The sequence below is a fragment of the Triturus cristatus genome, chromosome 5_2 (genome assembly GCF_964204655.1).
Source record: "Triturus cristatus chromosome 5_2, aTriCri1.1, whole genome shotgun sequence".
Taxonomy (NCBI): domain Eukaryota; kingdom Metazoa; phylum Chordata; class Amphibia; order Caudata; family Salamandridae; genus Triturus; species Triturus cristatus.
Genome location: NC_140588.1, coordinates 1,085,524,857 through 1,085,537,632, shown reverse-complemented (window position 1 = coordinate 1,085,537,632; position 12,776 = coordinate 1,085,524,857). Strand labels below are relative to the sequence as shown.

Below are 12,776 nucleotides of genomic sequence, written 5' to 3'. Positions count from 1 at the left end.
ATTTTTGCATGAGAAAATCTACACATGCACATTTGCTCATGCTAAAATGAGGTTCATGAATATTTTTTAGGAGTACTGTGTTCGAGGCATGTGGGCTGCTGAATTCATATCTGTGCATAGATCGCCGCCTAGTGTTGGGTCCGGATGTTTGCACGTTGTTGTCCTGGAAGAGTCTTCGAAGTATCCTTGGATAGGTGACTCCTCCCCTGGACTACAGTGCGCATGGGCATCCTCTCCATCCTCAGATTGTTTTTTTCCGCCATTGGGTTCGGATGTGCTTATCTTGACTCAAGTTAGGAAAAACTCTTTTCAGGCCAAAAGGCCTCTAGTTCGCGTCGGTACTGTTCCCGATCGGTATCGATAGTATCTTTGTTAGTTTACTAACGTCCAAAACCAACTTTTTCGCATCTTACACGACCATCGACCCGACATCGACGATGGAATCGAGGACACCATTCAAGCGGTGTCCGGTATGCAATGCGAAATATCCCCACATCGACGTCCATCCGGTGTGCAACAAATGCCTTTCACCGGATCATGACGAATCTACATGCATGGCCTGTGCCCGATTTCGATCCAAGAAGACTCTACGGAATCGACGAGCGGCGAGACTCGAGGCGCAGCAAGCGGCACCGGCCCCAGCCGACATCTTCAACGCCGAGACCGAAGATATCGAAGAAGTGGAGAACCTACCCTCCAGTCCCGCTTCCGAACATAACTCCGGATCGGAAGACGTCGACGAAACACTCTTTCGTAAAGATGAAGACGACACCGAGGTAGGAGACTACAATGAGGCCTTAGGGGCCGAAGAGAGTAGCTCCGGTGACGAGCAAGGCCTACCCGTTCAGACTGAGGAAAGCCCAGTGCAACAGTCTATGGCTCTGGTCGAGGGATCGCCTTCGGGCCTTACCCAAAACCTATCCCGCAGTTCTTCGGCCCCGCCCTCGGGCCCGGCCTCGGACATTCAGCGGCAGCCATTACCGCCCAAAACGGCTGGTTTCCCTTCTTCGAAACCGAAACCAAAAGCTGTATTGATTCAATTGAAACCGAAACCGAAAGTGGCGCTGGTCGGATCGAGGCCCTCCACACCTTCGACGCCAGCAAAACACGTCGGCACCGAGCGCACCAAACGAGACTTCGGTGCCGCACTTGAAGCGGCCGACGTCGGAGTCGGCGTACGGAAAAAGGCCTTCGGTGCCACCAAACCTGCTCAGCTCCCGGCACCGACGCAATCGACTCCGACCCCAAAGGTCAAACTGCCTGCTGCGCCTCGCACCGCTTCGACGGCAACACCAAAGCCACACTCATCGAAGACGTCGACGGCCATTCCCACCCCTCGACTCGATGACCCACCGGCGCCGAAAAAGTCCACGGCCTCCTCTACAGAACCGGTCGGCGCAAAAGAATCGAGGGCGCTCCAGATGCGGCCCGTTGCTGAGCAAAGCACCAAAAAGAAGACGGTCCTCCAGGACATGTCGGGCTCCGAGCCAATAAAAGCTCCAGCAGCCTCTTCGGCACCAGCCAACATTACCTTTGGCCTGCCACCATCCACGGCCCCAAAACTGTTCCAAATCAGGACACGGGTCACCCATACCACGATCACGCCAGCCGAACGCTCTGCGGAGACGTCTCCATCCCATATCATCGACGCCGACACCGGCAGGATGATTATCCACAAAAGGAAAATAACTTCTGAGCCAGCTTTAGAATCCTTCCGGATCCCACTAAAAAGAAAGCTGCCTGTGGCTTCGGAACCAGTTCTTTACGAACCTTTCCACTCACCCTACCAGGATCCACAATCCTTCTCTCCAGCACACTCCGACACGGATGCGTTAGAGGACTACATGGGTGACCAAGTCCCCTACCCCGGAGACATGGACCCTGACGGCCAACAGGACCCGGATCAAGCTTGGGATGACCCTGTGGACCCAAGTGCACCTATGGATGCACAGGACCCGCAACTCTATGGAGCAAAAACATCTCCCACAGAGGATACTGCAGCGTTCAACGCTCTCATTGAACGTGCTGCGGCCAATCATGGAGTGCAACTTCACTCTGACACCGTCGAGGACGACTTTCTTATGGACACTTTCGCAACCTCAAAGAAATATAAAGACTCTGCCCATGTTAAAGGGGGTCCTCAAACCAGCGAAGGACATCTTCAAGGAACCCACCAGGGCAAGAGTGATAAACCCCAGGATCGACAAAAAATACAGATCAGCGCCTGGGGACCCTACTTACATTAGAGGCCAATTACCTCTGGATTCCATTGTCGTTGCGAATGCTCGCAAGAGGGCACACTCGCAAACAACAGGTGACGCTCCTCCCCCGGACAAAGAGTCCAAGGTGTTAGAGACCTCTGGCAAACGGGTTGCCGCACAGGCAGCTAACATATGGCGCATTGCCAATACTCAAGCGCTCCTCGCTCGCTACGATAGAGCGCACTACGACACATTAGAGCAGCTAATCCAACATCTCCCTGACCAATTCAGAGAAGGTGCAGAGATCCTCATCAGGGAGGGACAGCTCCTCACAAACGCATCCATCAAGTGTGCGCTGGATGCCGCAGACACAGCTGCCAGGGCCATAAACACTAGCGTCATGTTGCGACGACATGCCTGGTTGCGAATCTCCGGATTCAAACCTGAGGTGCAAAATAACATACTCAACCAGCCTGTCAACCCCGACTATCTATTCGGGCCGGAGGTTGACGCCACCCTAGAGAAAATAAAAAAGGACACGGACACTGCAAAGTCCATGGGGGCTCTCCAGACTCAGTCCTTTCGGAGCGGCTCCTTTCGTCGCCCCGGAAATAGAGGAGCAGGTAGAGGACAGGGGTCACAGCAAACATACAACAAGGGCAATACACAAACCACCTACGATAAAAACACCCGGGGTGGATATCGTGGCTCCAGTACAAAGGGCAGAGGACGCGGCTACGGCAACACCAGGTCCTCCCCCAAGAACAAGCAGTGACGCCCTCTCCCTTCCTCCCGACCACATAACACCTGTCGGGGGAAGGCTACAAAGGTTCCTGTCCACGTGGAACTCCATCACCACAGACAGGTGGGTCAAAGATATTGTCAAATACGGTTACTGTCTAGAACTAACCTCCACTCCACCCACAATACCTCCAAAAAACCGTCCTATGTCCTCAGAGCACTTAACGCTCTTACAGCAGGAGGTGCAAAGTATGCTTCTAAAAGGCGCAATAGAGGTCGTACCCGTCCACGAGCAGGGTACGGGGGTGTACTCCCTGTACTTTTTAATACCGATAAAGGACGGGTCACTCAGACCTATATTAGACCTGAGACCCCTAAACCGATACATTCTTTCCGAGCATTTTCACATGCTCACTCTACAGCAAGTCCTCCCGCTGCTCAAGCAGGGAGACTTTCTGGCCACACTGGACCTCAAGGATGCGTATTTCCACATACCCATTCACCCCTCACACAAAAAATACCTCAGGTTCACTGTTCAAGGGCAGCACTACCAATTCAAAGTCCTTCCCTTCGGCGTGACAACAGCACCCAGGGTGTTTACAAAGTGCCTAGCTACTGTGGCGGCACATCTACGGAGGCAGCACATACACGTCTACCCTTACCTGGACGACTGGCTCGTTCAAGCGAAGTCAGCCCAGCAATGTGCCAGCCACATGTCCCGCACCATTCACCTCCTTCACAGTCTGGGGTTCTCACTAAATTACCCAAAATCCCATCTCCAGCCCGCACACGTACAACAGTACCTAGGTGCGACTATAGACACTCTGGCGGCCACAGCTCAGCCAACTTTAGTGAGAATCAACAGCATGCAAATGCTGATTTCCAAGTTCAAACCACAACACTCCCTGCCCGCGCGAGTGTTCATGCAGTTGATAGGCATGATGGCCTCCTGCATCTTCATAGTCCCACACGCGAGACTACATATGCGCCCGCTTCAGGAGTGCCTAGCACGTCAGTGGAATCAGGCTCAAGGACAGTTGAAAGACCTAGTGTTGGTGAGCGGTCGGGCATACAACTCTCTGCATTGGTGGAATCCACAAAACCTTTGCAAGGGCCGACCGTTCCAAGAGCCTGTCCCACAGATAATACTGACGGCGGACGCGTCTCTCCAGGGATGGGGAGCTCATGTACTCCATTACACAGTGCAGGGACTATGGACGCAACAACAAAAGAAGATGCACATCAACCTTCTAGAGCTGATGGCAATCTTCCTCGCTATGAAAGCATTCAAAGTACACTTGTGCAACAAAGTCGTGTTGATCCGGACGGACAACATGACTGCCATGTACTACATACAGAAGCAGGGAGGAACACACTCTCCACAGTTGTCTCATCTGGCTCAGAGCATGTGGAAGTGGGCCATTCAGAGGAACATGTTCCTCATGGCAGAACACCTCCCCGGCAAGGACAACCAGATGGCGGATCTGCTCAGCAGACACAGCCACCAGATGCACGAGTGGGAGTTACACCCATCAGTACTCCAACCGTACTTCCAGCAGTGGGGTCATCCAGAGATAGACCTATTCGCGACAAGCGAAAACGTAAAATGCCAAAGCTTTGCCGCCAGGTTCCCACATCCGCAGTCGCAGGGCAATGCGATATGGATGAACTGGTCCGGCAGATTTGCGTACGCTTTTCCCCCAGCGCCACTGATACCGCTGGTGGCACGCAAACTCAGACAACACTCACTGACACTCGTCCTGGTTGCTCCAACGTGGGCACGCCAGCCGTGGTACACCACCTTTCTCAAACGTTCCGTGGTGCCGCATCAAAGGCTGCGGGTCAAACCTGAGCATTTGACGCAGAACCATGGAGAGATTCAGCACCCAGATCCGCAACAGCTGAACCTGGCAATCTGGCTCCTGAAGTCCTAGAGTTTGGCTACCTAAACCTGCCACCTGACTGTATGGACATCATTAAGGAGGCCAGGAGACCCACTACCAGAGCTTGCTATGCAGCCAAATGGAAGAGGTTCGTCATTTATTGCAATAATAATGACATTAACCCGCTAGACGCATCCATCCAAAACATTATTTGTTACCTATTACACCTATACCGATGCAATCTGGCGTACACCTCTATACGTGTCCATTTGACCGCAATATCAGCCTATCTACAAACCAGGCAGCACCTCTCTCTATTCAGAGTGCCTGCCATCAAAGCATTCTTGGAAGGACTCAAACGAGTCATTCCACCTAGCCACCCACCAGCCCCAATGTGGAACCTCAACTTGGTCCTCACACGCCTGATGGGTCCACCCTTTGAACCTCTACACTCATGCGAGATTCAATTCCTTACCTGGAAAGTAGCTTTCCTAGTAGCGATAACTTCTTGACGAAGAGTTAGTGAACTCCAGGCACTAACCGTCCAAGAGCCATTCATACAGGTTCACGCCAACAGGGTCGTACTACGTACCAACCCCAAATTCATGCCCAAGGTGGTATCGCAGTTCCACATGAATCAAACTATTGAACTGCCTGTTTTCTTTCAAAACCCACAAACTGTCGCAGAAAGGGCACTCCATACACTAGATGTAAAAAGGGCCCTCATGTATTATATCGACAGGACCAAACCCTTTAGGAAAACAAATCAACTTTTCGTTGCCTTTGCCCCACACCACAAAGGTAACGCTATCTCCAAAGCAGGTATAGCCAGATGGATCGTTAAGTGTATTCAAATTTGCTATCAAAAGGCTAAACGCACTTTAACGATTCCCCCACGAGCCCACTCAACACGTAAGTTAGGGGCCTCCATGGCTTTCCTAGAAAACATTCCTTTGCATGACATGTAGAGCAGCCACCTGGTCCACTACACATACATTTACCAAACACTATTGTGTAGATGTGCAATCAAAACAGCAGGCAGCTGTAGGACAGGCTGTTCTCAAAACTCTTTTTCAGACCGCTGCAGCTGGCACTGGTAGCCGCCGCTAATAAGAGGGCACTGCTGTATATTCTATGCACAGATATGAATTCAGCAGCCCACATGCCTCGAACTGAATATGCTACTTACCAGTATGCATCTGTTCTTGGCATGTAGGGCTGCTGACATTCATATCGCCCTCCCTCCTCCCCGGCGCCTGTAGCAGCTGCAGCTCTCAGAATTACTGTAAGCATGGTCATCACTTTCTGTATCTACTCCATCACTGCCACAATGGCGAAAAACAATCTGAGGATGGAGAGGATGCCCATGCGCACTGTAGTCCAGGGGAGGAGTCACCTATCCAAGGATACTTCGAAGACTCTTCCAGGACAACAACGTGCAAACATCCGGACCCAACACTAGGCGGCGATCTATGCACAGATATGAATGTCAGCAGCCCTACATGCCAAGAACAGATGCATACTGGTAAGTAGCATATTCATTCTTGGCCTACTTCTTTAAATTCTTGTAATTTCCTGAAAGCAGTAAATCTGCACTTAATGCTAGGACATAGACTGTGGGTGCACTTTTGAGACTTTCTTTAATAATTAGGTGTGGCGTTAACAATGACCGTTTATCTTGATTAATCTTCTGTCTCTGGGCTGGCTTCACTGTGAGTGACAGCATTCTGCTCTTTCACAAGGAGCATATCATCAAACAACGTAATTCTGCTCAGTGCCATGAACTACTGTGGCAATGTGTGCTTTTTGTTTCCAAAAACAATCTTTGCTTTTGCCAATGTTGGTTATAATGATGAAGGCCAGGTAGGTCCCACACCAAAAAGGTATTACAAAACCCATGCCAAAACAAGTCACGCATTGATCAAATCAAAATGCTGACCACTAATGTCAGACCTCCTGGCTTTGCCAATGATTGTTTATTTTTGTTTCCCATAATCTTATTGAAACTGGTTACACTGATTTTCAAGTAGGAATATTTTTGGAAAATAGTAGCATACATCAACACATTTTACGAAATGATGCTGCAAAGAAATGGTACCTAAAATTTTACAGTAGCTTAGCGAAATGTTTTTTTTCCTACTTGAATCTTTTTGTGAACATTTTATTTTGCAAGCAAAGAATCAATAATCTTGCTATCAAGCTTCTGCCAATATTTGCATCTAATCAGAGAGCATTCTGGGAACATTATACTTAGCCTAATATTGCTAAACTTTGAAAATTTGTGTACACATATTTATAGTGGAACCACTGTCAGTAGTGCAGTCAGAGCTTACATAATTTACTTACAGCGCTCACCTTAATAATAAAGGCTTTGCATTAATGAACCATGAATGCAAGTTTGAACAGCATTACCACATGGACACAAATATTATCTCAACTACAGGCAATGTCCTTCCCTGATCTGTAATATAGTATTGTAAACTGGCAGGCAAAGAGTTTGTGCTGTAGGGGTTTGGGCCTACTTGTCCCAAGAACAAAATACACATGTAAACTTGTTGCCCTTGAACCCAAACATAATGTCCTGGACGTCGGGCTATAGGAATTCCACATCCCTGGGTCAGGGATGTTTGCTTACGCTTTTGCGCCTCTCCCACTCATTCCGCTGGTAGTTCGGAAGCTCAGGCAAACATCCTTCACACTGATTCTCATAGCTCCCACATGGGCACGTCAACACTGGTTCACCACCCTGCTCAAGCTGTCAGTAGTTCCACACCAAAAGCTGTATCTCACCTCCAATCTCCTCATTCAGAGCCATGGAGAAATCAGGCATCCAAATTCCAAAGAACTCAACTTGGCGATCTGATTCCTGAGGTCATAGTTTGGTTATTTACAATTACCACCAGACTGTATGAATATCCTAAAAGAGGCTAGAAAACCTACTACTAGGGCATGTTATGCAGCAAAATGGAAACGGTTTATCTATTGTAACAATAACGTATCAATCCTCTCGATGCTTCCATACAGATCATCATCTGTTACCTGTTACATTTACAGCAATCTGGACTAGCCTACACATCCATTCGCTTATATCTAGCAGCAGTAGCTGTATACTTACAAAACAGACAACACTTATCTCTATTCACGGTACCAGTGATTAAAGCCTTTATGGAAGGATTAAAAAGAATGATACCACCAAGAGTCCCACCTGCACCATTGTGGAACTTAAACATAGTCCTTACAATGCTGATGGGTCCACCATTTGAACCAATAGACAAAGGTTAGTTACATTTCCTCTCATGGAAAGTTGCTTTCCTCATAGCAATAACTTCACTAAGGAGAGTTAATGAACTCCAGGCATTAACTTTACAAGAGCCCTTCTTTCAGATTCATAAAGACAGAGTGGTTCTTCGAACAAATTCTAAATTTCTTCCTAAATTAGTTTCTGCCTTTCATATCAATCAGTCAGTTGATTTACCTGTGTTTTTCCTCAACCTGATTCTGTAGCAGAACGAGCTCTACATACACTTGATGTTAGAAGAGCTCTACTATATTCCATGGAAAGAACAAAGGAGTTTTGTAAAACAAAGCATCTTTTTGTTGATTTTTCTCCGCCACATATTAACAATCCCATATCTAAATCAGGCATTCCAAGTTGGATCGTGAAATGTAAAGCAAAATGGGAAATCAAAAAGAACGTAGCTAATACCTCCTAGAGCGCATTCCACTCGCAAAATAGGGGCTACTATGGCCTTCTTAGGGAATATTCCCCTAGCTGACATCTCTAAGGCAGCAACATGGTCTACACCGCACACATTCACCAAAAGCGATTGTGTAGATTTGTTAGCGAGGCAACAAGCTAATGTAGGCCAGGCAGTACTTAAAAACTGATTTAAACAACTACAACAACTGCAGGCTAGCCACCGCTTTGGGAGTATAATGCTGTATAGTCTATGCAAAGCATGTGATCTACAGCTCACATGCATCAAACGGATGTTACTTACCCAGTAAGCATCTGTTGGCATGTAGAGCTGTAGATTCACATGCGCCACCCGCCTCCCGGTCTCCTGTAGTTGTTGCAGTTCTTAGTTTACATACATATGCATGGACATCTCTATTCTACATTTACTAACTCCCTTCTCACCCTCTGCGGGAAAACAATCTAACAATGGAGTCGATGCCCATGTTCACTATCACTGAAAGGAGGAGTCCCCTTACCTCATGACTGGAAAGACTTCTTCGAACAAAAATAGCTTGCAAACATCCGGATCCAACACTAGATGGCAGGAGTATGCAAAGCATGTGAATCTGCAGCTCTACCTGCCAAGAACAGAAGCTTGCTGGGTAAGTAACATTATCCTTCACATCCACCCTAGCATCTCTCTGCCAGCACAAGGTTGAGAACTAGAGCGACGTGTTGCCAGCAACAGGATACTCCTCAAGCCTGCCTGCCATTTTCGTACATCAGTCCATTTTAAAAGAGAAGGGAGCAGACACGGAGACTGGAAGCTCCTCTCACTCAAGAACATATGAGTGGTGTGTGCAGTTTATATTTCTCTCCTCTGGACCAGCAGATGAAAGGGATCTCTTGAACGTCCTGAAGAAATTAAATAACATTGTCATCTGCCTCTGTTGGACTGATGTGTAACATTTTCTACCAATAAGTAAATGCTTGTGTTTGTGGAACTTTTATTTTCAATGTTCTCCAAGTTTCGGAGATTCTGTGTACATAGTTTGAGAGGCTGCATCATCTGAGAATTTATTGCCGACATTTCTTGTGCACAGTTTCTCTGCTGACCAGTTAGTTACTCAATTTTGTAAATGACGCAGTGGTTGCATTATAAGCGGGATTATTGTAGCCACAGTGATATCATAGAGTCCACCTTGTTACTTGGTGTCAGGATTTGTTGTTGGCTTGGTGTTCTCTTGACAATCTGAATTATTAACTCTATCTCTGGTTAGCTGAAGCATGTATTACCAGCTTAGGCTCTTTCTACATGATGAGGCATTCACAAGTATAATGCATAAGAGTAGATCAAGAGCAAAGTGACCTTCTTCGATAGCTAAACGTTTTTATGTTGCAACTCCATTCCATATTTTTGTTTCCCCCTCTAGGGATACACCACATACGGCTCCCAGCTGAGCCTTCAGCAGCACCCATCCCAGCAAGGCTCAATGGTCCCTCCAGCCTATTCTGGACAACCATATCAGAGCCCTCACCCTTCTGCAACTCCAGGACTGGTGGATCCACTACGGCAGATGCAACAGAGGCCAAGTGGCTATGTACACCAACAGGCTCCCGGCTACACACACCCCATGCAGACGACACAAAGGTAAGGCAACTTGTAAATATTCATCCACTCAGGTGGTACAAGAGTTGACTGGTATGTAGACAGTGCAAAGATACAGGCAGTTCTTGATTATAATCAAGCCAAGCAGACAAGACAAAAGAGACAGCCATCACAGAGTATTTAAAGGTTCTCCCACACGCAGCACGAAGGTGCAGTCTTTGTCGAAAGACACTCCCTGCAGACAAAGCAAAGATACAGGGACCTCTTGAATATTCCAGCACCACTCAGACAACCCAAATGTCCAGGAGTTGGCATTTAGTCAGAGACCCATTTTGCTTTCAGTCATGCTGCAGACAGCCCAGTCCTATCGGTGACGCCGAACTGGCAGACGGCACAGAGGCACCATTTCTCCATCTTCTTTCATCCTGCTACAATGACCAACAAACCTCTTTAGTTTGTCTTCAGCACGTATATGCTTAACCAATGGGGGGAAGAATTCAACCCTTCCTCCCATGTTAGAAATTCATCACGTCCACTAGATGGGTTTCGCAGATTGGTCAAAAGGTCTATGCACTACCCTTTCTTTCCTTCCTGCTCTATATACCTCCCACAGCAGAACACATTTTGGAAGAGCACCTGTCTATCCTGCTGCAGGATGTACACCTGTTGCTCTCCAAGAGGTACCGTAGAGCAGGTACCGGATTCAGAGAAAGGCAGGAGTTATCTCTGACATTCCCTCGTCCCAATAAAAGTATGGGGAGCTCAGGCCTATCTTGGACCTCCAACCACCCAATGACAAATGATGGGAGAACAAATTCAAAATTCTGATATCCTTTCTACCCTGGACCTGGGAGACTAGATGGCGCCCTTGGATACACAGGGTTCTTATTCTCATATACCTGTCCTGAAGTCCTGCATTAGTAGGCCAGGAGCATTTTTAGTTTGTCTATCTGCCCTTCAGCCTCGCCAGTCTACCTTTGGTATTTGTGAAAGTGATGGCAGTGGTTGCGGCTCATCTTTGGAGGATTGGAGTTCCTGTATTCCTATACCTTGAGGACTAGATGTTGAAAGTAGGATTGCTACAGTCAGTTGTGGATCTGCTGCAGACGACCGTGGAACGCTTAACATCTTTGGGCATTCCTATAAATCAGTCAATGTCCCTCCTAATGGATTCATAGATGCTTCTCTTAATTTTTACAATCCTGAGGAACACTGCAAAGATCAAGGGTTTTCCTCTGCCGCAGCGAGTCTGGGACATTTGGGTTATGATCCCAATATTTTCAGGCTTGATCCTGGATGCCGGTGAGGGTTGCTCTTGGGATTCCTGGCTTCTAAGCCTCAAGTATCCACTTTGTCAGCTACTCCAAGTGGAGCTCAGGGGCCTTTGGTCTCCAGTGGAGGGCCATCTCCACATCAGCGTACTGGAGCTAAGGACCATCCATCTGGTCCTGAAGGCTTTCCTGCCCTGCATAAGGGGAGGCTGGTGCAAGTTCTCACTGACATCACTGCAATGGGACACTGCAACAAGCAGGGCAGTGTGGGTTCTTGTGCCAAGAGGTTTTGCTTCTCTGGAGGTGACTGGAGCGCCAGACCATCTTGCTTGTCGCCAACCGCCTAGCAGGGTTGATGAATGCCAGACTAGACAAACTGAGCAGATATTGTCTGTCAGATCACATGTGGCTTTACATTCTGATGTGGTGCAGAGTGTAGTTGACCCATGAGGGGAACCTATGTTAGATTTTATCGGCACTGTTGACAATGCACTTTGGGGCTGCTGCAAGATCCCTTGTATGGAAATGTATTCTGGCAGGAACAGAACAAGGGACCTCAAGAAAATAAAGATTGGGCCCAAGTCTTCCTAGTGGCCCTAGATTGGGTAGGGAAATGTGCTGCCCGGAGCTCCCAAGCATAAACATCTGTCCTTCAATCTGGCTACCACTTCGGGAGGACCTTCTGTCTCAGCAGCAGCACAGGGTCCTACACCCAACTCCACAACTTCCACATCCATGTATGTAGATTGAGCAGCGACAAGTGATTGCATTTGATTTGACATGTGAAGTGGCAGAGGTCATTCTTGCTGCTAGACACCTCTCCAAAAAATCCAAGTCCACCCGTTCCGGGGACAAGTTTGTTATGTGCTGTGATGCCTGGGACACTGACCACTTACAAAGTGGTCAGACATTCGTCTTTGTTTTTAGGTCTCGCGCGCAGCGAGAGTCCTTTTGTACGGGGTCTAGAAACGGAGCCTGGAATCGCACACGCTCGTGCGTGTGCTTTTCCTTTTTTGGCACGTTTTTGGCCTTTGCGTGCGTGTATTTTAAAAACCCGACACGCACTAGGCCAAAGGCGGGCGCATTGCTCCGCCCATGGCCTATTGGTGTCTATTACGCGCACCAAAGGCCATGTGGTTTCAATTATCGTGCCCAGACACGGGCGCGATAATTGAAACCACATGGCTCGCTGTGGCGCTCGCGCGCGCACTACTCGCGGGTTTCAGTGTTTTGCAATAGTGATCGCTTTCGCAATCGCTTTCGCAATCGCTTTCACTGTCGCTTGTTTTCTGATCTGATTAACATCTAGTCCCTTTTCATTCAAATCGTGCAGGGTACTGGGCGGGCATTCCAATGAAATGCAGGTACTGCCCTTTAAATGGATTGCGCTCG

At 48.1% G+C, this 12,776-nt stretch overlaps 1 protein-coding gene across 7 annotated transcripts in view; it reads left to right on the top strand.

Moving 5' to 3' along the window:
• The window catches only part of MED12 (mediator complex subunit 12), a 956,599-nt gene that overhangs the window by 798,821 nt on the left and 145,002 nt on the right, over positions 1–12,776 (top strand). For all 7 annotated transcript variants that reach the window (XM_085608424.1, XM_085608427.1, XM_085608421.1 and 4 more), the window contains one exon: positions 9,938–10,155. In XM_085608424.1, coding sequence (XP_085464550.1) covers positions 9,938–10,155 — 218 coding nt within the window. The remainder of the gene's footprint in view (positions 1–9,937; positions 10,156–12,776) is intronic.